Raw genomic sequence first — 26,264 nt, forward strand, 5'->3', positions numbered from 1 at the left:
TATGTTTTGGGTGAGTAGAGGTGCAGTAGTGTAAAAGCAGTAGATGAAGTCCAGTGATTTTATAAGGATTCTCCCACTTGCCCGGTTGAATTTCTGCTTCAGAGACTTTCACCTTCCAAATACTTTCATGTTCTGCAATGCACCGACAGTCATTCATGGCTACACTGTTCATTGTCCTGTGTGACAGATTGGGACAGACTGGGACCCTGTGCTTCTTGCTGGCCCCAGCTCCATAGGCTGCAGGGGCAGAAGTGATTGCCCAGGGTCATTATCATAAATACATTATCAGATAACAGAGTTTTGCTAAATCATGCTGTCTTTGATTGAGGTAAATCAGACACTTTGGGACAGGTAATCTTTGTGTCTTTTTCTCCAAGCACCAATAGTTGTGTTCTCACAAGTCTTCTAATCTTCTCCTTCGTACCCCTTATTATGGAAGTGATCATATCCACTTTAATTGAAACACTGATGAATCAGTGTTAATGCCCTAAACAGAATGTGTAGTCCAACGTCAGTGATTTTTACAGAATCCATTTCTACTCTTGTTGCTGTATTAATGATTGAGGACTTACCATTGATGAAAACACAAAATTTATGAAATGCTGTGAATCGTAAGAAAGGACTGCTCTGCAAATGAGCAAATGGTTTCTCTTTTGTGGATTTTTTTCCCCCTCTTTTTTTCTACCCCTGTTCTAGACTAACACAGGAAAAAACAGTAATGACACATTTATAATCAAGACAGTCCTGAGGCTTTCATCTGTCTCTTAACATGTTTGTTAGAACAGATAACATGATTTCTTTAAAGTTTATCATGGCGAGTAAAGTATTTTCAGACCCCTGAAGGATCCAGCTGTGACGTAGTAAACTCCAAGCTTTCTGCAAGTGAGGTACTGTGATTCAAATAGGCAGACTTAACAACTTGCTCTTGCTGTTAGTATTGCAGTGTGGATGTTTGTCAATACTGCTGATAAGTGTTTTTTGGAAGGCTTCTTGTTCACAGTGTGGCTGTGAGGCATTTCAGATCACACAGGGATGATTTGAAGCACAGCTATGCACGGTAGCAGCAGAAGACCTGGTGTACAGCCAGCACCCAGGTTACAGCCTGCTGCTCATATCCCTGTTTTCCAGTGTGGGTTTAGATCAGAGTGCACACAGGGTCTTTGGCACCTTTTTAAGGATTACCAGTGTGCTCACTTTCCACATCTGTCACATTCTTACTTTACTATGCTGCAGTAAACCAGTTGTCCCAGCTATCTCTGGGATTAGTGTTTCAGTTCAGACCAGGAGTGCACTTTTGGAGCAGTCACCCTCACATACAGCACCACAGTTTGCACCACGAGCTGTGCAAACGAGATTGCTTTTGGATGATAATGAACTGAAGGATGCACTCTGGGGCCCCTAAAATACCAGATATTCACACCGTGGGACCAGGTGGCAGCTAGACCAGACTGAACCCCTCCTGAAATGTGTACAGGGCAAGTTTCTAGCCCTTGCCACCAGCAGTTTCACTGTGTGCATTCAGTAGACACAGCCTCAGTAAAACAAAATTAAATGTATACAGATCTGGTTGTAAACTCTGGATCTCACTGAGACTTCATGCTGCAATATAGCTACAAATAAGAAAGAGCAATTTTTAACTCTAGATTGCTTTGTTGATATATTTTGGATCATATGATTTAAAGACAGTTGCACAGTCTTCTATATACTAGTAACATAATAAAATGGTCTTTAGCTTTACTGTGCCTTGTGCCAAATAGAGTTAGTGTGTTACATTACTCTCTCTAGAGTGACTATATTATCTTATATTGGAAGCTGCAGTCATTAGTTGGCTTCTGAACAGAATCAGATGCCAAAACTAATCTGAGTTCCCTAGCAAAGTGTGCAACAGAGTGAAAAATTTTGCTATAGCTACTACTGCAAAATCCCTGATGATATACTTCCATCTGTCCGATTCCTGGGAAGCAAAGCATCAGCTACCATGGGTCACTTGGCTGCGTAAGCTGGAACAGTCAGCTCTAAGCCGTGGCGTAGTTCACATCCATTCAGAATGTTTGTACATTGTCCACGGATTGTTTTCACATCAAAAGGAAACTGGCAGAAAAAGTGTAAGTCAGATTCTTAGCACAAATGTGTTGTGGAAATCCATTCAAGATATAAATAAGCCCAACCTTCTCTCTGAAGCTGTTTTGGGCTGAGATGTGTCAGCTTCTTCAGACTGTGCGGAGATACAGTGGTCAGTCTGTGGATGGGATTTGTGTCACAGCAGTTTGGGGATTTTTTTTAATTCCCAGAAACTAAGTGAAAAAGAGACTGCAGTTCATGCTCAACACTTTATCCTCTTTCTATCCCCAAAATGTTCCCAGGAGCCAGAGGCTCATTGATTCCTCAGGCTGAATGTCCCTCCATTGTATAGAACCAAAGACAGACACTTCATACATAATGAGCAATTTAAAGAATATTAAATGAGGCACTAGCCCAAAGTGTCTGGCTCAAGGACACAAAGTCTGGAGGAGTCAGGACCAGCAGAGAAGCCTGCTCTCAGGAATTAAAATCCAATGCCTCAGTTATGTGACAGGTATTCACCAAGAAGCTCTCTCCACAGTAAATGATGCTCAGGAACAACAGAAATGTGCCTGCAATCCCTTTTCACAGTCTGCCTCTGTCTCGCATGCCCACCCTCACAGATGTCTGGGTTGAGGAGGAGTTTGTAGATTGCTTGGCTGCTGTAAAGCAGCCCCCAGCAAAGATGGGTCAGACACCTCAGGGTCACTCTGGCAGATTTTAAGGAAGCAATGTTGACCTTTTGTTGCTGGCTTTGCCAGTGGAAATGTTGCTGGGACCCAGGCTTTGTGGCTCAGACTTTGGTGGGTTCCCTGCTGCTCTCCCAGTGGGCAGCAGAGCTGACCTTCACCCAAGAAAATGCCATGACCCTTTCCTTTCTTAGTGTAGGTGCTGCAGCAGCTGGTACAAGGGGGAGGGAAAAGCCACATAAATTGTTACACTTCATAACATTTCATCTTGGTTGTAAGATCATGCATGTCCAACATCAGCTCATCTCAGCCTTGGTGGGATGCTTTAGACTACAGAGCTTGCTGTAAATTGGCCAGTTGTAGCCAAACTATTGGTAAGATGTCAAAATATTAATAATATAGCACCTCTCATTTTCAGGTTAGAAGTTTTAGCAGCACAGAAATTGAATTTCCAGCCCTGGCTGTGACAGCTCTGAAATTGGTTTAATGCAGGAGAGATCTTTCTAGCATTAGGAAAGATTGGGAGAGTGCTGGGGATGATGTGTTTCTACCACATCTCATGATGAGAATTCAAGAGTCAATGCAAAGAGGCTATCTCAGAACATCAGCATCTTATGGCTGTAATAGGCCTGGCGAGCACCTTGACAACTCCTCTTACCTTCTGCCCATGAGATGCGTTACTTAAAAAAATGAACAAAATAGAAAATCAGTCTAAGGCCATTTTCTTTCTCCAGAGCCGTGCTCTGTGCCCAGCTCCATACTGTTGGGCTAGAACAAACGTGGGTTTGTATCTGTGTTAAAACACCATCCAGCAGAGACTCTGCATTACAAGACTGCAAGCAAGTTGCAGTCCCCTTCTCCCTGATGTTATCTCAACATTATTTCATTTATATCAGAAAGAGAGGGCTTCTGTCTAAGAAACAGAGCTGGAACCCTGGGGAAATAAGCTTCTCTGCTAGCGCTGATGCCTCTTGTTTTACAGAACACTCAGCAAGCCAGCTGGTCTTTCAGTGCTCAGGATCTCAGCACAAAAATGTAAAATAGAGGTTTGTCCTCTACTTCTGTCATAGTGAGGGCATTTTTATTAAATATCCAAAGCATTCAGCTGCTGGTTTCAGCCTTTGAGGAGAATTTTAATATAAACAATAGCATGGTAAATCTACTGTTGACTGCTAATTTTCCTCTAAGAATTTTCTTTTTTACTATCAGAAGAAAGTAATGTCATGTTAATAAGTGCATAATAACTGTTTTAGTTTATACACTGTTATTATTATCAACTGTAATGAAAACAGCAATATCACAAATGTAACCAAAGGCCACAAATCAGTTTATTGTGCCTTGTGCTCAGGCTCAAAAAAATGCCAAGAACCACAGGTTCAAAGCATCCCATCTGGTTGTGTTTCTAGGGTTCTTACATTATTATTTTTCTTTATAGTTATTTCAGGCTTTAGCAGATGAGGCAGAATGATGTTAATTTAGGAAAGCTGTTTTGCTTGTATGCAACTAACTTGTCTTCATCGTGTCCCATGTCTTATGATCATTATCTCGAATGTGAAGATGTATTTCTGGATACTGTTTTGGAGTAAGCAGAGTTGATAACATTGGTACCCACCTTAGACACCTTGTCAATTCCAGCTTGATACAAGATCCAAAATTAAAAACCAAGTATACTTTACATGTTAAAAACAAGGGGTGAAAATTGATTCCCTCCAACCACGACTCTGATGGTTTGGGGTCCATCATTTAAAGAAAGTGAAGTGAAGGGCAGAACTTGCTCTATGCCCCATTGGTGAGTTGCTGGATGTGTGGGCTTCCCAGGCTGATGCTGTGCACAGAGCTGCACAGGCTTTGGGACTCAGTCTTGCTCCCAGAGCCTGTTCTCTGCCTCAGTTTACCCAGGCTCTCCGGGGAGGTGTGGGAGTGAGCAGCTTGGCTTGAAGAGTCACCCCAAGTTATGTCCATGTCACAGGTTGAGAACTTTATTCCTACCAGGGCTGAATGAGCAGCTCACAGTGGGCCAATGCAGAGAATTTGGGCATTTTTTTCTCTCTGAAGTACTTGCTAAAAACAGTGCACAGGACAAGAGCTGAAAGCAGAAGAACACAATAGTGAAGTATGGTGGGATGGACAGGTCTGAATTTGGATGCCCAGAACTCACTGGGATAATCTGCTGTGTTGCCAAATGGGAGACCATAGGTTGTGTGGGTCAGTACCAGCCTGTTTTGATCTAGGTAACCAGATATCCAGAGCAGGGTGGAGCTCAGCTTGTCTTGCAGAACCTGCAACTGGTTTTGGTCCATCCTGTGTGGTGTTTGTTTCCAGGCAGATGTCCTTGCTGCTCCAGGTTACCTTGGGCGCATCCACACTGCAATCACACCTTTGTCTCCAGCAGTCACAAACTTCCTCTGTGGTGATACAGATAATTTAATCAGTCCTTGAATACAAAAAAGGTGTTTTAGGACAGCTTGTGTCCACACACAAAAATCTGCAGCTTAATTACAGAGACTCATTCAGCAGTTGATTTTTTTCTGCCTATCTAGGAATATTGGGTCAATTTGCAAGACTTAGCAGACCTGCACTCCATCACTTTCTTGAGTGTGTTAAAATTAAGACAGCTGAACAAAAATGTACCTTTAGCACAAAGAGTTCCCACAAAAGTGAGGGCAGATAGCCTGCTAGCTACATTTTTCAGAGGCAGCAAGTTAGATTGCTTGCTAATGCTGATGCTCAGATCCCAGAGATGGGGACCAGACCTGCATGGATGATGATTTATTTGAGAATATGCTCCCTCCCACCCACAGGTTGTCCAGGCAGAGTCAGAATACTTGCAGATACCATACTGTCTCATCAAGTGAATCTCTGCTCTGCAGCAGGGCTGTGCACACCCATGTAGCAGCTTGTTATTTTAAAATGTATCTGCTCTCTCCTACTTCTTAAAGGCCACCAAAAAGACTTCTCACCCATCTCTGATGGAGCTAGAAGGGGGAGGAAAAGCAGAGTGTGAAGAGTCGAATATCACCCGCCATCTGGACAAAGATGGGATGAGATGTGAAGTTTGGGTGCACATTTGAGGTTCTTGATCATATGCCAAGAGCGAGCTCAGCTCCAATTATTTTGAAGCATTTGCTGACAGATGCAACCCTAGGCCATGGGAGAAGCTATGCTGGGGCTGGAGGGTGCTGGGCTTGATCAGGCTGTGTGCAAGGCATCACTGCCTGCAGGAATACTGCTGTGGTCTGCATAGGGCTGATCCTGTGAACAGGAACTACATGGTTCAAGCTCTGTCCTGGGAATAGGAGTATGCCAGGATCAAGGGCTATGGCATGAGGTTTGTGGTCACAAATAGTTAGCTATTCAAAGACATATTTAGTCTCTGCACCTACCCAGGTTGAAATGGAAGCTGGGTATTTGCATTTCATCTGAGGACATTTTTGAAATGTCTTTGAGAATCTGGTTTCATTGTTTATCCGCACAGGTCTATGTGCAGTGATACCAATGCTGGGTTTCTTGGTGCTGTTGGCATCAGGGGGATCTTGATTAAACCCTGCTCTGGCTGAGGTCGGCGGGAACGTAGAATGTGCTTTACTGGGTAAAGACCACCATAAAGCAGATGCTTTTCTGCAATGCTATCCTCTCCTCTGGGATGGAGTAGCACTTCCACAGACAGTGCAGTCATTCAATGGGCTGCATCTGCAACCACAATGAAATGCCACTGCTGATAGCCCCAATATATGTGATTCCTATTTAATATGTTTCAAATTATTTGATGAGCTCTAAGTATATTGAACCAGAATTTCTGGGAGGGAAATCTTGCCCTGACATAGTCTTTGGTGCAGTTTAGTCCTTTTATCCCATCTGAAGCTCTGGCTCGGTAATTGTGCAGAACATAAAAGAGAAACCCTTAAGTGCTGTAAACAAAGCAGAACGGTTACTCTGGGAGTGTGTTAGATATTTCAACACTCATAATTACCATCCTTTTCCTAAACCAGGGCACAAACTACTTGCTGAATGGGGTTTTTCTTTTATTGATGCTAGTTTCAGTGACTATATTTATTAAGTCATTATGTCTGTGTATGGATGTGTATATTTGCTGTTCTCCTTCAGGCCATAATAAAAGGAGATCTTGGGAGATCTTTATTTTTCTGGCATTTTTGAAACTGTTTGTAGGGAAATGGCAAACAATACAAACAAGTGGCCCAGTCCAGAGGGATGCCGAGTGAGCAGCTGGGCTTGGGTACAACAGTTAGTGACAGCCTTCCCTCTGGCTTCCTTCCCATCCCTGAGCATAACACATGGAAACCTGTCACCATTCCTCTGGTAGTCTGGGGATATCAGCAGCTCATGTGCTTGTCAGAGCTTGCTCTAAATAAACAAGAGAGCAAATTTCTCACTGTCATGATCAGTCCTTACTGAAGCACCCCTTACAGGGGGGCCTTTCTTTGCACTGCCCAGCTGCGGATGCTCAAGGTACTGGTGGTGATGATGCTCCCAGCCTGGTGTGGGCAGAGGCTGGCACTTTGCTGTCTTCCTTGGAGCAGCACGAAGGCTGCCCACTGCCCTGGCAGCACCACGGGCTGTGATACCATTGGATGGGCATCTTTGGAAGGAACTGATCCATCCGAGGATGGCAGTACGTTCCCTGAGTATCCTGTAGCCTCACAGTCACAGGTTTGACAGCTGGATATGGAACTTCCCCAGGTTTACAGCAGTACAAAGGAGAGTCCAATCAAACTGTACTGAAGGCCAGGAGGTGTGTTAGATTTACCTGAGCAGTGCAGGTGAAAGCTGAGTTAGATTACAAAAAAATCCCAAACACTGTCTTCTCACAAATCACCCCCAACCTGTTTTGTGAGGGGAAGATGGGGCCAGGCATTCCCAACACCTCCCTGAAGGCCCAGATGCTGAGGCCCAAGTGATGCTGAGATTGGCTTGTGTCTGGAAGTTCTGTCCACCTAGAAATGGTAGGAGACACTACTGGGATCAAGGATAAATCAAACTGCTTGTTTCTCTTAAGGCAGAAAAAGCTTTTTGGGCAATCCATGGTGCCTTATACCCTCCCTGAGCAAGTCTGACATGCTGAGTCACTCTCAAATGCCAGTTGTATCCATTTAACTCCCTTTGATTCCAAGTGGCATTGAATGCAGTCTCCCTGATTTTCTGTGTGATAGCTACCATTTTATTTTTCTCTAGACCATGATGATTTCCAATTAAATTAGACTTAGCACAAACCAGAGCTATGTTTGCTTTTCAAAGCAAATCTAATTATTCTTCTTACTGGAATTGCCTTTGGTTCAAAGGATTGGAGATTGAGATACAGAATACAAGTTGCAAGCAGATGCTAATAATTTTGAATGTAACTTACTAACATTTAGTTTACAAATATTTCATGCAGGTTCTTAGCGAAACAATTAAAAGAATATCTGCTTTTCAAACTGCTTTCAGTAATACCTATAGACATTTAGCAAAATACTTCAGACTCTAGATCTTCAAATAGGAAACAAATGCATCTATTTTTTTTACATCCAAAAATAATTTAGTTGAAGACATATTTCATGTGAAGATAAAACCAAATTTCCTTTTACTTTCTTTTAATTTTTTTCCTCCAAGTCCCAAGCATACTCTTTAATGAGGAGAACTGGTCAGGTTTCTGAGTGAGCTGAGTTCATAATGGTGCTGACAGGGAACTGAGGGCTCTGTGGAGTTTGTACAGAAAATAGTCACCATTTATTTTGTTGTTTAAAGACTGAAAAAAGGCTGGTGATTAAAAGATGAAGCCATCTGTCCTCTCATTGTCTTGTGCCTGGGAATGCTCTTTCTGTCAAGGAGAGAGTTGGGAAAATAACTGAGTGGGACTCAATTCAAGCCTGTTTCAGAAAGGCCCTGCACCATGTGAGAGAGTGAAACAGGAGCTCCTGACGTCAGGGTTCCCATACCATTACCTTTGGAGGGTAATGTCCTTAAGCCCCTTCAGAAGCACATTTACACACATGTACACATGTACACACTATGAAGATCCCTTTGCTGTTTTTGTGCACTCTGTCTGTAGGATGAACAACAAGTACTGAATTCCGGGTCTGCCCATCAAACCCATTTCATCAATGCTGAATTAATCTTAAAAACCAAGGCAAACAGAAGAGCTTGCATGTCACAGAGTTCTGGCCAATAGATAGTGATTTTCTAAAAATAGCTGAAGTTATCTCCAATCTCAGTCTGCGTAGTAGTGGCTGCTTTAATAATGGGAAGCCTGTTAAGCTCATCTTCCCTTTTCTGTTACTTCCCAGCTCTTCTCAGCCCAAGACAATTGTAACAGCAATTTCCATTTAATACAACGTAATTGCCACAATTAATTTACACAGTAAAGTTTGTAGAGAGGTTCTGCCATTAATATCCCAATAGCATTTTCTTATTGGTAGCCCCAAAGCCATCAGGAGAGGAACATGCAGGAACTTAGTGACATGATATAGCTGAAAGCTTGACATTGGCCACCAAGAAGATATTGATGAAGAAAAGCATAAGGGTTTGCATGTTAAAAAGGTTTAGAGGACACTCCAGATATCCCCAGGTGATGGCCTATATCCTGCTCATCTGTCCCATCTCCTTTCTGATCAGCTGTTCTGATCACCTTCTTCATCTGCTTGCTCTTTGTGTCACCTCTGCACATGGTAGAGCCCACACCAAAGTTTTCTGGTGCTCAAACCTGTGAAGACCCTGAGGTGTGTCAGTTTGGTGGGAGGATGAATTGGATGCTGGTGTGTTTATCCCTACCTGGCACAGTGAGACACCAGCTGTTGCTGTTGAGGTCATACACAAATGAAGGATAATAATAATAATAATAACAAATAAAATGGCATTATTTAACCAGAACTTATCTGTTAAATCTATGGGCTTTCTAAACTGCCAAATGGACATTTCTGGGCTGCTTCTTGGTGGCGTTGCCATGGTTTGTGTCCTGAAGTTCTATTTCAGCTGAATTGCGGGGGATGAGCAATCAACCAGCCAACTCACAAAAACAATAGGACAGTTTTGTTTGCTTGTGGGGGAGCTCAACCATTTACAGGAAATCACTATTTTTAAATTTTTTTTTCTTAACTCTTCATTAGGTTGATATCTTTAAATAAATCTGTTACAAACTAATAATTCTGCTGCTTTATTGGTGCAAGTGGCATATAGTACAGCTTTCATGAACTATTGCTGCATGTCATAAAATGTACTGCAGTAATTTTAGTATAAATATTTCTTTGAAAACATTGTTTTCAGTAACTTTTAAATAAAATCTAAATTTTTTTTCTGTCTGAGACATTTTCAAAATTCGTTAGCTCTTATATTTCTTCTTCACTGACATTATAAGATGCTCTTTGTTGCAGGCTGAAATTAAAGCAGACATTGAAGATCTAGACATCTGATAGACAGTAAATTCCATGTTTTGGTCAGGTTGGTAGCTATCCTTCACAGCCTACCAGCTTTGCAGTCCCCCTGGATTTTCTTGATAAATTTTTATTGATGGTATAACAAAGACATGGGAAGGGGGACTGACTTGTGCAGTTTGGTGTCAGAGATGCTCTCCATCCATGGTGGGGCTTGCTGCCTGGCTGGGCCAGCTGGGCACAGGCAGCCCCTGCAAACTGCCCAGCTGCTGGGAGAGCTGCAGCTTCCCAGGCAAGACAAAGCCTGGAGATAAAGAGCAGACTCAAGGAGTGCTTAAACACTGATCTTCTGGGAAGCTACTTCAAACACTGGTTTATAGTTCTCTAAGTCATTTAGATTTAGATCTCTTGTTTCTAGCTCTAGTTGTTTCACTCTCTTCTTAAAATGCTTATTTCTTTAGGAAGGGAGACTCCCTCAGATAGAGTAAAATGACCCATTTGGCTGATGGTGTTTTTATCTGTACTTCACCTGTGTGGCACAGCTTGGCACTGTCTTCTGTGCTTTATCTTTTGTGGCTTCCAGCCTGCCTGGCCCTGAAGGTCTGTTGCATGACCAGCAACATTTATGTAACTCCCAGAGTGCTTGGGAATACATACCTCAGTGTTGCTAAGTGTTTAAAATGATCACTCTCAAATGAGGTCTGCAGTAAATGTGTGGCATAACTCCAGATGCTTGGATGTTGGTCATGGGTTTTCCATTAGCAAGGTTGAAGAAACTCCTGAAGACTTGTGGATGGCAAGGTCTTGGGAGAGAGCACTGCTTGCATGTAGCAGCACCTGCCTTCACTGATGGGGCTCTGAGATACCTTAACTGAAGTCCTAGAAAAAGGGATAATTTTTATGAGAACAGTTTTTTGTCAGAAAATGTATAATCATTGTGGCTTGAGCTCTTTTTATAAGACTGTCATAGTTTTAAGGAACACAATGGGAGAATTTGGCCAGGATGATTTTTCTGATCAAAATCAAAGTCTGGGAAAAGAAACCCAAACCACCTACAACCATATCTGCCTCAGTGGAGGTTTGGAAGCCCAGTGGCAGAGTCCTGGCCAGCCAGCTCTTTGAAATGAGTTTTAATATTTTTCTCTAGTTAAAAATCTTGAAGAGTTACTGGGACATGGCAGGTTTTGTTCCATAGCTGAGTGTACTTTCCTTCTTGAGACTTCATGTGAATCCAGAACAAGTGCTGAAGGCACAGCCACCCCCAAAGCTCAGGGGATGCCTTGGACAGACCCCTGTGTCCTCTGTTCCTGAGCAACTGTGGGACAGATTTGAAGAAATAATTGAGACAGAAATCTTCTAAGATTACTTCTTTCTCTTTATTGAAAGATTTCCAGGCCTTTTGCCATCATTTCATCTTGTTGCTTTTGAAAAGAAATAAATTGTCACTTTGCTTTTGTACTCTTGTTTCTCTGAATCCACTGAAATGCACCTATCAATTGCCTTTTGCCCATAAAAATTTGAAGAAGCCTCACTGTGTTAGACAACCACCATTGCATGTTTCTTGCTCATCCTGGGGAAGGTAAGCACAAAGCCAGGGGCAGGCATTGGGAGCAGCAGGCGAGCAGCAACACTGTCTCTGCTTTTGAGCTTGCTTTTTTTTTTCCTCTCAGTTTGGCTAGTAATTCAGTCAAAATCCTGGCAAATTCCTGTTTTTTTCATGCACAATCTGTGTGTCCACTCACTGTAGGCCATTTTGCAAACAGCAGCTCTGCTGGGGAAGGAAGAGCTTTCCCTTTTGCTGGGAGCTGGTATTGCTGATGCCTGTTGTTTTCTGCCACTGAGCTAACTGCAACGCGTGACCATCATGTATCCTCTGTGATGCCTAATTTAGGAGTTCAGTGATTAATTCTTTCCATTGCTTTCTCTTTTCTCTCTCTCTCTCTCTCTCTCTCCTTTCACACTGCAGGATGTTTTCACACCGGAGTGCAAATTTAAGGAATCTGTCTTTGAAAACTACTACGTTATTTATTCTTCCACGCTGTACCGGCAGCAAGAATCTGGCCGAGCGTGGTTCCTGGGACTCAATAAAGAAGGTCAAATCATGAAGGGAAACCGAGTGAAAAAAACCAAACCCTCATCACATTTTGTACCCAAACCCATTGAAGGTATGGAATCTGCTGGCTTCCCCCATCGGTGGGCTGTGAGGAGGGGGAGTTTGCAACTGTAAATCTGGGGCTTCCTGCGTGGGGGTGTTGGGCTGCAAGGACAATGTTTGTAACATTTTAGAAAGATGCTGAGCTGCACTATTAGCATTGCATCTGCTTTCCTTCCTATAGGATAAACTTGGCACATCATTCCAAAGGGGATTCTCAGCTCCGGGGTGCTAAAAGATTAATTTACAAGCCCAGCAACATGGGAAGTTCCTGGGAAAGGAAGGCAGCCCCTGAGCAGTCACCAGTTCAAAGGGAAACTGATTCATCAGTGGCTGTAATTCTGGGTTCTCTGTGAGGAATTTCCCAACATCATTCAATGGGTTTCCAGCCCCACATAGTCATTAGAGATAGGATTCATGTCACCTTTTAGACTTTGACCTTCTGTTTATAGTAAGAGAAGAGAAATGGTTTCTGCCAGCACAGCTGTGGATTTACTTTATATGTCTACTGTGAGATGAACTAAACCTGTTCTATCTCACCTATAAAGACATCCTAGGGGGGTAGAGAAACCTCATCATGAATGTCCAAAGTAAGATGAGATGTTGTCACACCGTATGTCTTCATCACAGCATGAGGTTCAGTGAAAATCATGGTGTTGAAGTTCTGCAGCTCCTCCTGCAGCTGACTGTGCCACAGGCTCGTGCCAGAGCATTTTGCTGTTTATGGGTTGGTTCCTCATAAGTGGAGAAATGCAGTGTGATGAGCCTGGTACCTAACAGGTACTAACTTGATTCTGGAAACAAGGAGACCTGTCTTTTTATGTTGCTTGGAAAAAGGACTAATTTTCAATCCCCAAACTAGGTATACCTTTCTGATCCCATCTTGGACCTGCCAGTGGCCACCTCAAGGGCTGATCTTAGCTGGGCAGCTCCATCCCCCCTCTCTCTACCCACATGTTGGCTGTGGGGTCAGGGCTGGACATGTGGAGAGAAGGAATGAACTGTTGCTTTCATGACAGGTACCACTCAAAACTGGTGGAGGCCACAGCTAAGTCCATCCATTAGCAGCTCTTTTAGTAGCTTCCTAGTGAAGGTACCAGGGCAGACAAGTGTGTGTGTGTGTGTGTGTGTGTGTGTGTGTGTGTGTGTGTGTGTGTGTAAAAGGCCAGGTCAGGAAGGCAGACTGAAATCATCTATTGCACCACTGAAGCAAAGCGCAATGAGAGAAATTCAGCTCGGCATTCCCAGTGTATCTGTGGCCTTTGCACAGGAGAGCAGGATATGTTGGCATAGCAGAGAAGGCCTTGGAGCTTCTTGTCTTGCGCTTGTTTTCAACAGCTTTTCTGCAGACAGAGCCTTTTCTTGTTTATCTGAGGTGTTAGGGGCATTGCTGCACTAAGCCCTCATGGAGTTTTGCTAAGGGACAGGGCTTGCTTCAGGCAGAGGGTGGGTTACCAGCTTTTTTCTCATCTCCTCTCCTGCCATGGGTGGGAGTCTTTTGAAAGAATGAGCTTTTACATCTGGGTTTCCAGCTCCTTCTGGTATTTCTTTGCTGCTTGGCTGGGCAGTGGTGCTGATCAGTGGGTTCTTTTGAATCTGGCCTGTTTTTTGGGTTTTTTTTGATGTGTGCATGGCATCTGCTCAATAGCTCAGTACTCATCTTCTGGATGCATTAAAGTAGGCCATTCCTGTGGCTCTCTTGGTGGAAAGCCGTGCCTTAATAGAGGTGCCTGACCTGCAGCCAAGTTCTCAATGCAGCAAATGCCATTATGGCTTTCATTTTGAAAGCCCCAGCCCAGCTCGAGAGCTTCCCTGTACCGCAGTTGCATCCTCCCACACTTGCTTCAATCACAGCTGTCACATAACCTCCCGAGCGAGCGAGCTCTTTGGAAGTTGGCAGCCAAATTAAGGGCTCCTCCACCCCTTCCCTCCTCCACATGCTTTGCAGTCAGGCTCTGTGAGCGCTGCTGCATCAAAGAGCTGGCAGGCTCCCAAGCCCAGGCACGTGTCAGCTTCCCAAAGCCTTCAGCTGTCTGGGACTGTGACTCCAGACGGAGGACTCTGTTCCCAAGCCTTGGATGCATTGTAGGCAGCAGAGGCTCGTGGGGAGGGTTGGAGTAAAATGCGCTCAGCTCCACCTGACTTCTGTGTGCTGCATCCATCAAAGTCTCTGTGAGCACAGCTTGCAAGCAGAAATGTTAAAGAACAGGGGCAATTCCAAATTCCTTCCCTACTTTAGCAGCCTCTTTCTCTTCCTCATGACTCTAAGGAAGTGTTCAAAGCATTCTCCTACTGCCTTTGCCTGTCCCCTCTGCCATGTGCTGTGGCAGGATCCAGTGTGTGGGCTTTGCTCCTTATTCAGGCCAGGACTTCCACCTGCAGTAAGGCACCTGACTTTCCTTTGGCTCCAGTACCCCCACCAGCAGCCCTGTCCCGTGGTAGCTGACACAGAAAAGGAGAGGTGTTACACCCATTGGAGAGGAACCACTTCACCTACCACTTCAATAGCAATTATCTCTGGAAAGAAACTTCCCAGCTGTTTGCCATGTACAGAAGAATTGTGCAGCAGTTTCTAGTGAAGAGAGCATTTGTAGAAAAGGGAAACAAACAAAAAAGAAAGCCTAGATTGCTCCTGGAGCTCATTTGACTCCAACTGACTCCAGATACTTCTTTCTCAATACAGGAGTCCTTTCCTAGAAGTTGCCAAGTGGTCAGTAAGCTAATACATAAATGTAAAGCACCTCCCATGTAACTTCTAAGGACAACACATGTGTACATGTGCATGCACACACATAACACACAGTGTTATCTGTGTGTGTGTTATCCAAGGCTTTTAGCAGCTACAGCCTTATGCTGTGCTAATCCCACGGATGCTTTGACTGCTGTAGATTGTCAGGTGTGCTGGAGATGATCTGTCCCAAAGTCATGGAAAAGTTCTGGGTTTTGGTCGGTAGGAGGGTTTTTGGTTTAGGATTGTTTTTGGTAGGATTTGTTTGTTTTTCAAAATAGCTTTGATCTTAATCAATATAAAAGCACAGAAAATTTACTAAGTAATGACAGGGGAAACATTGAGTTCCTCTCCCATCTGTGCACAGGGAAAGCCAAGGCAAACAGCCTGGCAGGCAGCAGCTAATGTACTGTGTGGTGCTAGTTTTGGTTAAAAGCACACACACACAAGACATTTCTTCTGATATTCTTGTTTCTGATCACTGATCATTCGAGCACTTAAATGAGCACCTAAAGTGCAGACATATAGATTGAACCAGACTGCACAAGAAATTAGCTTGAGTATAATTGTCACTTGAACACCAAGTGGTCTTTTAAAGCAATTTCAGTCTCTTCAAGTGTCTGTAGTGATTAGTGCTGGACAAACATGACTGTCCATGGTGCCTTTTGTTCTTCTAAATGTCCAAACGCATCTCAAACAATGGGAGACTTTTCCAGTCACTTAAAGTGAGAATTTTATCAGATGCTTATTGCAGATGTGCTCAGTTATTTATATTTTCTTCTTGAAGACATAATTTCCAGCTTGCTCTCCGAAAAGAGCTACATTTCATCTTTTGCCTGGCCCAAATCAGAATGCAATCGGGGCAGCAAACCTAGCCACAGAAAGCAAGTGACTCTTCCTCCACTGAAATCAGCAGAGCTGCCCGCAACTTCAAGCTCATGGTGCTTCAGCCATCATGACTTGGACATGTCTCAGATATGAGAGTGACCGATTCATGACTAGGCTGGTATGTTTACTACCACTGATAACTATTCACATTCAAGGAACAGTAGCCAGCTCTTTCCCAGGGATGCAACATCTCAGTTTTGTTGAAGTCCTCAGATGTTGCAAAGAAATGAAAGGCACTGTTGAGTAGGAACATGTGGTAGGCCTACTGATACTGCTTCAAAGGTATCACTGTCATTCACAAAATATCCTACAAGTATTCTTTAGGTAAATACAAACAAGCAAACGAACAAAACAAAAAGCCACACTCTTTCTTAGCACAGCTCCTCTTTTGTGTCTTCCAAGCAGGCAAGCTTTGGTATATTTTCATCCCCACTGACTCACTTGCTGACCTATCAAACTCTTAATCATCTTATTAGGTGGCAAATGCAACAAATTTTAACTATGCTTTTGCTTGGCTTTTTCTCATCCTGTGCTGCATTTCTTACCTGAACAAACCGATTCCATCTGGCAGCTGCCTGAACATTTAGCCACCAGACAGACATGAGCTCAAAAGCCTCTGAAATGCATCATCTGGAACCGGGCTTAGAACACAGTAATTACAGGCAGAAAACGAGGGTGCATAATCACTTGCTCCCTCCTGCCCCTAGCTGCTGCTCAGACAATTAATTCTCTCCAGCAAAGCATTGGCTGATGCAGCCATGACTGCAGATACCACACCCCGAGCAGTGGCATCCCCTGGGGACAGGAGCCCATCTCCTGGGCCACCTGCCAGAGGATGTGGCCAGCCCTGTCCAGACACCGGGCAGGACTGCCATCAGGACCTGTCATGAGGCTGCAGGGCTAGCAACCTGCCAGAACCCCAGCTTAGGAAAAAAAATTGGTTCTTTCTGACTTACAAAGTGCTGGGGCAGGGAGAGGCAGGTGTGAAACTGGTTGGCTGGGGTATAGGCACAGTCCTTTAATAGACTTTTCCCTGGATTCTAGAGAAAGGAAGCAGAGTTTGTTGAACCTCCTAAACTTGCAGCAATTCCAAGCGAGAAATACTAAGATCAGGACACAAAAAGGTTTGTGCTTCCCAAACTCAGTTGGCCCCTGATGCCCAGGGACACAGCACAGGCTGATTTTGGTCTCACCGTGTGGGTGTTGTCCCAGTACCATGCCTGGGAAGCAGAAATGAGGCTGGGATCCTGTGCCAGTGCAGGGGGGAGAGACGGAGCTGTTTCTGGGTGATGATTGGCAGACCCCTCCATGCCTCCACCTTCAGGGAGCTCCCTGTTACCTCCTTCCCCCTTGCTCGTACCTCTAGTCTCCTTCCTGTGTAATCTCTGAGTTGTTCTTTGTGCAGAAGTGTTTCCTTGTGCATGTGAATGGCACTGCTGCTTAGCAGGAAAGTGAGGATTCAAAGCTGCAAGAACCAGACATGGACACAGCTTTGCTGCAGCTCACCCCATTCCTTTTATGCCTGTGGCTCTTCAGCAGATCAAGCTAATGGCACTTTCCAATTAAAACATGAATATGGATGTGTTGATTAGAATCTGGGACATAGGAGCTGATTATCTCATTGAAGCTCTAAAGCATTAGCTTGGTTTCTAGACATAAGGGCCATATTTGGCTTGGTATGTGGGGGTAGGGGTGAGGGTGGGGATGGGTGGGTGGGGGGGTGGGTGAGAGAAGCAAGGCAGAGCAGGGAGTGGACTTGAGTTCCAGCCAAATTGCTCATCCTTCCAAAGTTGCCTTGTACTGCACACACCAGCAGACCTCCCAGGCATCAGGGCATGCTGACTGTCACACTGCTGCTCGTTTACCTTTGTGTTGGTGACATGGGGCAATGTGTCTTCACACACACACGCACAGGGACCTGTCCGTGAGTGCTGCGGTGCTGCTAGTCCTGAGACACAAAGATGCACCTAAAAGCTGGGAAGATCTGGGCACTGCCAACAGGCCATTTCCAAACACCCCCCTCACCTGCCCGTGACTAACATTGCACGTGAGTCACACTCCAGCTTCCTCAGTACAAGGAGTAACAGCCTGCAGTCCAACAGCTTGTGTTGCACAACATGTCACAGTGTCCTTAAAACCCCACCCATGTGCTGCTGTGCACACAACCCTCACCCCTGTGTTCTGGTGCACATACCTGACTGTGTGCACGGTGTTTACAGCCACTGCTAAGCAATATCTGTAGGATAGTACATGCACACACACACACATACACACACACCTCTCATGCAGGAGAATATCTTGGCACTTTCTTGTGTGTGATGCCATGTAAATACTGAGTACACCAATGATGTAGTTGTGTCTAAATATTGAAAACATGCTTGTCCTGTGCTGCTGCAGATTTTCTGGCATGGTCTGTTGGTTTAGCCTGTCTGGTACAGAGGCTTCAGCAGCTCTGTATGAAAAGCACAATGTGAGCGTGTCAGGACTTGTATCGTGGAGCAGGACTGGATTTATGCCCTATTTGCTTGTTAGGTACAAGGTTTCTGTAATTGTTATCTGCAAGTGCCATTTACTTCTTCTGTAGCCTGAAATATATTCCTTACTCTGGGGGCCTTTGCAGCTCAATGGTTTTGCCCAAAGGCCATGGTGAGAGGCAACTGCTGTGGTGCTGCTGCTGCAGGCTCTACTCAGGCACAGCCCTTGTGGGGCTGTGGGGTACAGAGGACCAGTGAGGTACAAGGGATGGATGCAGGTGAGGTGAGCTGAGTATATGCAGTTGCTGAGGTCTCTCCAGGTCAATCCTGTGGAGGCTGAACTAGAGGCAGAACCATTTGTATAGGCTGTCAAGGTCACTGTGGCAACCCCGGCACAAATACTCTGCTGAAAAAGCACTGTGTCAGAGAATAAGGTCATAATAGCATATGTGCATCCTCAAGTGTCATCAAAAGGCTCTGCGATTCAGGCTAAGGAATCATAAGGCCACAGGTTTTTCAGTCATTAACCGTTCCATAGTTCTTCAAGGTTTTGCTAGGTTAAATGACCCTCAGCAAGCTATAAGGGACAACTCAGCAGCTGAAGGGGGATGCAAGATCCCTTTTCCTTCACTTACCTCCTTGCTACACACTTTCTTTGCACTTTTCAGACAATACTGATAGTCTGGGCAGCTGATGGGCAGTCCTGGCATTGCTCATACTGGCATAGGCCCATGGGACAAGTCATTAATTTTCTAATTTTCATTTAAAAAAGAAAATTATTCCACTAGCAACAACAGTTTGAATATTGGTGTCTGCCTTCCAGCCACACTGGGAGGCCCAGATAGTGTGTGTGTATACATGCATCTGTGTTTAAATTGCTTTGAAAGCATTGCATGAAAAATGCTCTATGGGAAAAGTAATATTTTTTCACCGCTCATATATTCAGTGCAATATCCCTCCTATTAATACACAGTTGACTGTGCAGTTGACTGCACTTTATCTCTGTCCTCTATTGTTGCACACTGCTACAACTGTTTATCTAGCTACAAGTAAAATGCAGAGTAATAATGTCATTTGAAGCCTGCCTCTAATTGCCAGCATTTATTTGCAAATCAGGGGAGGTTATATGTATAAGTGCTTATTTCAGCTTTTTTTACATGGAGGTATATTTTTTTCATTTCTTTGGAGAATTTTTGGGGTGTTATTACTGGAACCAAAATCTGATGGGTTCAGTCCCTGTGTTTGAGCTCTGTGCTGTTGTTGGTGACCTGATGGCTTTACAAAAGGAAGTAGTACACCATCATTTCTTTCTGTCTTAAATTTTGTAAAGAGCTGGGAATGACATTTGCACTGTGCCTTCCCAACTCCAGTGTATCTGCCCTCCAGATGCCTCATTCTTTCAGTCACACCTACAGCCCATCACATCTGCAACGAGCTCATCAGAGATTCTCTCTTTGGTGTGAGATGCTCAGCACTGCTCTGGCATAGCTCACAGGGGATGGGGACAGCCATGAGGAATTAGTCCCCATGGTGAGTTAGATAAATTCTTTGTGCCACACAGCATATGGGGATGTGCCATGCCTTGGGCAGGTGCTGCCTTTCATCAAGGCTCCAGCAGGTACTTTTTTATAGAATACACATTGCTCAGCCAGGGTCTGGCCAGCACCCTCCCTCTCTGTTCTCAGGTGGTGCCAGATGTCTGCACAGAGCTGGGATGGCTCCTGGCTTATTGTCACTGAGCTCATCCCCATGTGTCTGCTCCCAGCCTTGTCCTTGGCTGTCTGTCTTGATTTAGAAAGGAAAAAAAAAAGAAGTGCTTAGAACAGACCTCAACTTTTGGCAAAAGGATACAAATAGGGCTGATTATACACTTCCTGGTTCAGAGCCTAACACCCGGCAGGCTTGGATGGCTCATATACAAGTGTAGGTTTGATCTCTCTCTCAAGGAATTCTTGTTGGAGGTTAAGGACTGGGGGTCAGGTAATTCTTGGACCTGTTATTAGATGATAACAAGCAACATGAGACAATATATGGTGCCGTGAACTGGAATGTTCTGTTTTTATAGAATCATACAAAGGTTTTGCTTGGAAAGGACGTTAAAGATCATCTATAGTTCTAACCCCTCCCTGCCCTTTATATTATATATATATATATGAATATAACATGAAACTGTAAAGCCTAAGAAACCGAGAGAGACTTTGTGAGAAAGGAACACACCCCTGTGCCTTTGGAAGGATCCAGAGACCAAAGGAGGGACTTGGCTGGCAGCCAGGGCAGGTAACAGATCCTGGTTGGTAACAGGATCAACTGTTGGGTCACTGAGGTTTTTGTAAGCCTGTGTGTGTGTTTTTACTGGGGCTGGAATTTCATTCTCATATACAAAGAAACAATTCATGGTGGTCACTAATGCCTGTGACTTCAGGACTGTTAACAGGCATCTTTTCTGTTTGCAGTGTGCATGTACAGAGAGCCATCGCTGCATGAAATTGGAGAAAAACAAGGACGCTCAAGAAAAAGTTCAGGGACACCAACCATGAATGGAGGCAAAGTTGTTAACCAAGACTCGACATAGCTGAAAAATACCCTCCCTTCTTCCAACTCCTCCCCTCCCACCCACCTACCCACCCCACCTGGCGAAACCACACTGAGATGACAGCAGCTGAGCAAGGCAGGACCTGCCAGTAGTGGCTAGGAGCCTGAACTCCAGAATCTTTCTCTGTGTAGGATGAGGAAATGGAACCCCAGATCCTGCCTGTTGCAACGTTTTAAACAACAACAACAACAACAACAAAAGTGAAGAAAAAAAATGTTTTAAATCAGGACTCCATTAACATTTTCAGAAGCAAACTGTTTGCTTTGTGATCAAAGAGGGAAAAAGAAATCTCATCTCTGCATAATAATAATAACTAATAAATATAATAATAACAATAATAAAGATGTTACCTTTAAAAATAAAACAAAGCTTTTGGAAAATTGAACTTAGCATATGATGTGCAAGAAACACATGGGAAACACAGCCTGGGACTGTGCTTTTTGCCTTATACTTTCACCTCATGTTCACACACCACTGTTTTTTCAATCCCTGCTTCCCTGGGGATGGATGGGATTTTTCACAAAGCAGGAAAGGTAGGGATGGATTATGACTGTGTTTGCTCTGCTATCAATAAAGTATGGCCTGTCCAAATTAGGAGTCTGACAGTTATGGGCAACAAAGTACTTATTCTGCATTCAGCTTTTTCCACCTACATTCAACCACTGTGTAGTTATTTGTTGCAAGTGTCACTGTGTATGTTTGACCCAAGTCTGGCATTTCATGCCTTTTTATCATAATTATTTATATTTATAGGCTTGTTTTAATGTATTAGTTGCCAGAGGAATTTTAGAAATTAGTTTTCAGGTCTCACAGGATGAAATGATCATATTTGTTAGGGAAGTGTTAGAAGATAAAGGGAAGGAGGGATGGCTGCTTGCTGTAAAATACCAAACAGCAAAAAACACTACTGAAATCCTTGATGTCAGCTAGAAACGGTGAGGCGTGTGCTATGTGAGGAGGTGGCAGGGATTTCAGTGATGGGAAGAGGGTATGGGGGGGGTGGGGGGTGTAGGAGGGCGGTGCAAGGGAGGGGGCAGCTACAGGGGAGGGTGGGTGATTGTGTCTGTCCAGTTGTGCTGGGGAGGAGGTGGAAAAGGGATGTGGAGAATGGCTGGGGAGCTGCTGCCATTTTCTTCCATCACCCGAGTTCTCCATATGTGTTCAGGCTCCACACATCTAATTTAAACATGTTAAAACCAGGACCAGTCCCCCCTGTACCCCAGTCCAGAGCCTTACCAAGCCCATTGTGGGCTGAGAACCCCTCAGCGACCTGGGCAGGAGGGTGGGTATATATCTACCACCTTGTAGTTCTGAGGTTAGTGGTGAACCACACACCACTGGTCCCTTGGCTGCTGCTAAAAGAAGGTGATGTGAGCATCTGCCCTTTTCCTGCCTATACACATTAGCATCACTGACCTCTTCCAGCACCCAGGGCCTGGAAGCAAGGGTAGCAAATTGCAGAGGTGATACAAAAAACCACTGTAAACACAGGCAGTGCCCTGGCTGAGGTGCCCAGAAAGTTGTTTTGGGTTTTTCCTGCTCAAGCTGTGGTTATGGTGCCTGTGAAAGAGGAATAAGCAAACACCCAAGGTCCTGGGGGGGTGGGGTTGGGAGCCAAATAGGAATGGCACCTCACACAAGAGGAACCATCCCATAGCATTGCTGTCACAAACAGGGTGAGGGTGGTTGCTGCTACTGTAAATTATGGACACACAGGAAATGCCAAATACCTTCTTAATTCTTGAAGTTTCTTTGCTGTCCCAGTCACTGCCTCAGCTGGCTTGCGGCCACAGGCTGCAAAGCTGCAGTGGGAGATGGGGAATGCCCACGGGGCTCCCTGGGAAGTGGCTGCCCCCAGCTTCTCTGGCCCCGTGGCACGGGCTGGGGCTGGTGTGCAGCTGGGCTCAGTGAGCAGCTCTGTACAGGTGCAGGGAAAGCTAAGGAGAGAGAGAGCCAAATTTCAAGGTTATGGAAGACTCCCAGGATCAGCATGAAGGAATGAATTTCAAGCATGTCCTTTTGTGTTTTCAAAAGCTGAAACCTTGAAATAAAGAGCCGCAATGTGGCTCTGTCACCTAATTCTGTACCTGTGGAGACTCCTTTCCTGCTATAGGGACACGGCAACAGCAAGCACCAGTGGAGTTTATCTGGGTCTGCCAGTCACATCAGTGTGACTGACAGTTCATGGAGACCCAAGACACCCAACACTGGGGTAAAAGCTGACAAATACACAATCAGCTGGGGAGCACACCCTCAGCCTCACCTGATACAATCCATTGCCTACATTGCAGGTCCATCATGAATCAGCACCCCAAATTAAGAGGGTGGGGTAGGGGTGGGGGGAACTACTTACTTATTAGAGAGACATGCATTCAAAGAAATGAAGCCTCATGACCAGTATGTTAAGCTTGCAGATCTCTGAATTAACCAAGCCACCAACAACCCAGGCCATGGTTCAGGCAGTATAGCACAGCCCTTCCCAGCTGCTGTCTTGGAGGGAAGACCCAGTACCTACCATGGAAGAGAGCATCCAGAGCACACCTTAGTACCTCAAACCTTTTCTGGCCCAAACCATGGTCAACTTACCAAGGTTGCTGTCTTATCTAGAGCAAATCCAGTGTAAGTGAGCAAAAATTCCTGTGACCTTGTGAGCAATTGCCTTCAGAACGCAAAGGTGTGAGCGGCAGTAGATCCAGTCCAGCCCTGTGTTGTTTTGTTGTGTTTTTTGTTTCGTGGTGGGGTTTTTTTCTTGTGTGTCTCACTTCCCACACTGGGTTTTTGCCTTGATAATTTTGCTTTGGCCAAGTCATTACAAGAATTCCTGGAAATGCCACATTTAGGCCTAAATGTCAAAATAATCTGCTCCTTTGGTCCATTCTGCTCGAGATAATCACCTTCATGTGACACTCACTGAACTGGCCCATAATGAGAGTGAATTAATCCTGCTCACACACAGGGCCTGCACTGCCTCGGAGCAGGTCTTCTGGCATGTATTATAAATAAGTGCTGGCTCTCCTTGCTGCCTGCTTAGCCCTGGCAAACTGAGAGACACATATGGTGGCATAAAACATGATAAAATCCTCCCACACACCTTAGGAAACACTGAGCACTTCTTGACCTCTAAGGAAGCTGCGAAAATCAGCTCATGGTGGAATGCAGGGACTCCTGACATCAGGATAGCCCAAACCAGTGAGGCTGCACAGCCCATCTCAGTGTCCATGGCGACACTCGTCTGTGGAAGCAGCTTGGCTCCAGGAGCTGCTTGGCCCCCTGTGCCCATACACGCCCTCATGCACCCCTTGCAAGCTTTGTCCCCTGGCCATATCTCAAGGAGGTGCTGTGGGTTTTGCTGATAATCTATCCACCACTTCCCATCTGCAGGGACAAGAGGAGTCCATGGAGATTTTTTCCTGCTTTGAAGTTCCTTCAGTCTCTTATTTATTTTTTTTCCTTTTGTTTCTTAACCACATATGGGGCACAACCATTTAAGCAGCTTCCTGACTCAGTTTAACTTTCTAATGAGTACAACTCTTGTCTAGCCTACATGTAATATTAGCAGGACAACTCCTTTCTTAGTGCATTGGCATGGTGTTGGGCAAATTTCTAGCACAGAAAATAACCAAGAAAATTAAACAATAAAAAAAAGAAGGATGTTTTTAGATCACCTAGTTCATGGTAACTGTTAGATTGGCTAAGTGTGCAGTGAACATTTGCCCTCTAAACAACAGTTGCTAAGATGGAAGGACTTAACATTAGAAGTCCATCAGCAGAAAACACTTCACAGGACAGGTGTCCATTTAAAGCATTCATTTTGTTTCACCCTAGGTTGCTTTTTAACTGTGATGTATGCACTGTTCTGGCAGTGCATGCTATGCAATACAGCTCCTCTCACCTGTGCATCAAGTGCACATCCTGATAACATGCCTCCAGTTTGGACCATCAAGCATTTACTGGGAATGAAAAGCAGAAAAAGATACCAGCACAAAACCCATGACATATTGCACCAGCAACTTCTGCCGCAAGTGTCAGTACCAGCATGTGACAATGTGCTATAAAGTTGACATTCAGCAAAGCAGTTTATGAAAGTTGTTTGTCAACATTTTGTGTTTGCTCTCAGGGTCTGGGTGATGGAGCCTCACACAATCCTCCAGGCTGTCATGGGCATCACTTTACACCTGTAGATCATAAACAGATTCTGCACCATGAGCATTACCACCTCCAAAAGATGTCTTTGTCCACCCTCTGAGCAAAGCTGAAGCAAGTGGTGATGTGAGCTCCCCAGGCTGATCAGAGCCAGCAGGAACCAGGGTGTTTATACCAGCAAAGCTACAGCATGTATGTATGATAGACACAAAAAAGCCCCCTGTCTTTCTGAGAAGTACACGTCCTAAAAAAAAGAAGGTTCAGAATTATCATTAGTTACAGCAAACAAACCTTTGGTAATGAGCATACACTAAAATACACAACTTTAAACCTGGGGGGCATGCTGACCCCAAAACATGTCCAACACTAGATCTCTATTGACTGTGGCATATCTTAGCCCTAATCCTAGATGACAGGGCTCAGTTTTCATTCACTTTGCAGCAAGGGGGAAAAAAACAAACCAAACCAAAACCACAGATTCCCCTCCCAAAACTGGAACAAAATCTTTAGTCACTGTTATGGGGTCACCTGCTGCAGGAACCTAGGAGAAAAATCAAACAAAACACCACTGCTCTTCCTCAGTGAAGCAGAGAGGTTTCCATGGCATTCAGGTTTTCCCTCTCCCACCACCAGTGCTTCAGCATTCCGGGTGACTGAAGGCTGTTTCCGTGGAGTAGAAGGCAGCAAACCTTACAACCTCCTCATCAGCATGGGGTAAAACATGACTTCTCTGCTTCAACTGCTGAGCAGCAATCATGCCATCAACCAGTTCTCCCATGTTCTTCTTAGACATCCTGACTTAAGAAAAACAACAACAACAAAAAAATATCCCATAGCCAAGCTGATACATTTTTAGCATTCATTATATCAACATTTCAAACCTTCGTGGCCACAAAGTTAAGGTAAAGTGACTACTATTTCAGGACAGAGCATCTCTTTTCCTGATGCTTCCATAACTGCTGCATGCATGGGAAGTTTGCTGTCTTCCCAGCCCACCTCCCTCTTGGATTGTGGGCACCACCTCTGGCAAAAAGGGTCTAAGTCAGCATGGCTTCAGGGCTTGTTTCACCACTGCAAACATTAATATGGTTGTGATGGTGCAAGGAACTTGCATAAGCTCCAGGACATCCCCAAAAGAGACAACTGGATGATCAGTACAAAAAGATTTGACC

At 44.6% G+C, this 26,264-nt stretch overlaps 1 protein-coding gene across 2 annotated transcripts in view; it reads left to right on the forward strand.

Moving 5' to 3' along the window:
- FGF12 (fibroblast growth factor 12) overlaps nucleotides 1-21,330 on the forward strand; it is a 217,674-nt gene extending 196,344 nt beyond the window's left edge. The window contains exons 5-6 of one of the 2 annotated variants that reach the window (XM_030456125.1): nucleotides 12,081-12,279; nucleotides 20,810-21,330. In XM_030456125.1, coding sequence (XP_030311985.1) covers nucleotides 12,081-12,279; nucleotides 20,810-20,928 — 318 coding nt within the window. In that variant the 3' untranslated portion in view covers nucleotides 20,929-21,330. The remainder of the gene's footprint in view (nucleotides 1-12,080; nucleotides 12,280-20,809) is intronic. The other variant, XM_030456124.1, reaches the window with a different exon arrangement.
- The last annotated feature ends 4,934 nt before the right edge of the window (nucleotides 21,331-26,264 follow it).

Source organism: Calypte anna, chromosome 9 (genome assembly GCF_003957555.1).
Source record: "Calypte anna isolate BGI_N300 chromosome 9, bCalAnn1_v1.p, whole genome shotgun sequence".
Taxonomy (NCBI): Eukaryota; Metazoa; Chordata; class Aves; order Apodiformes; family Trochilidae; genus Calypte; species Calypte anna.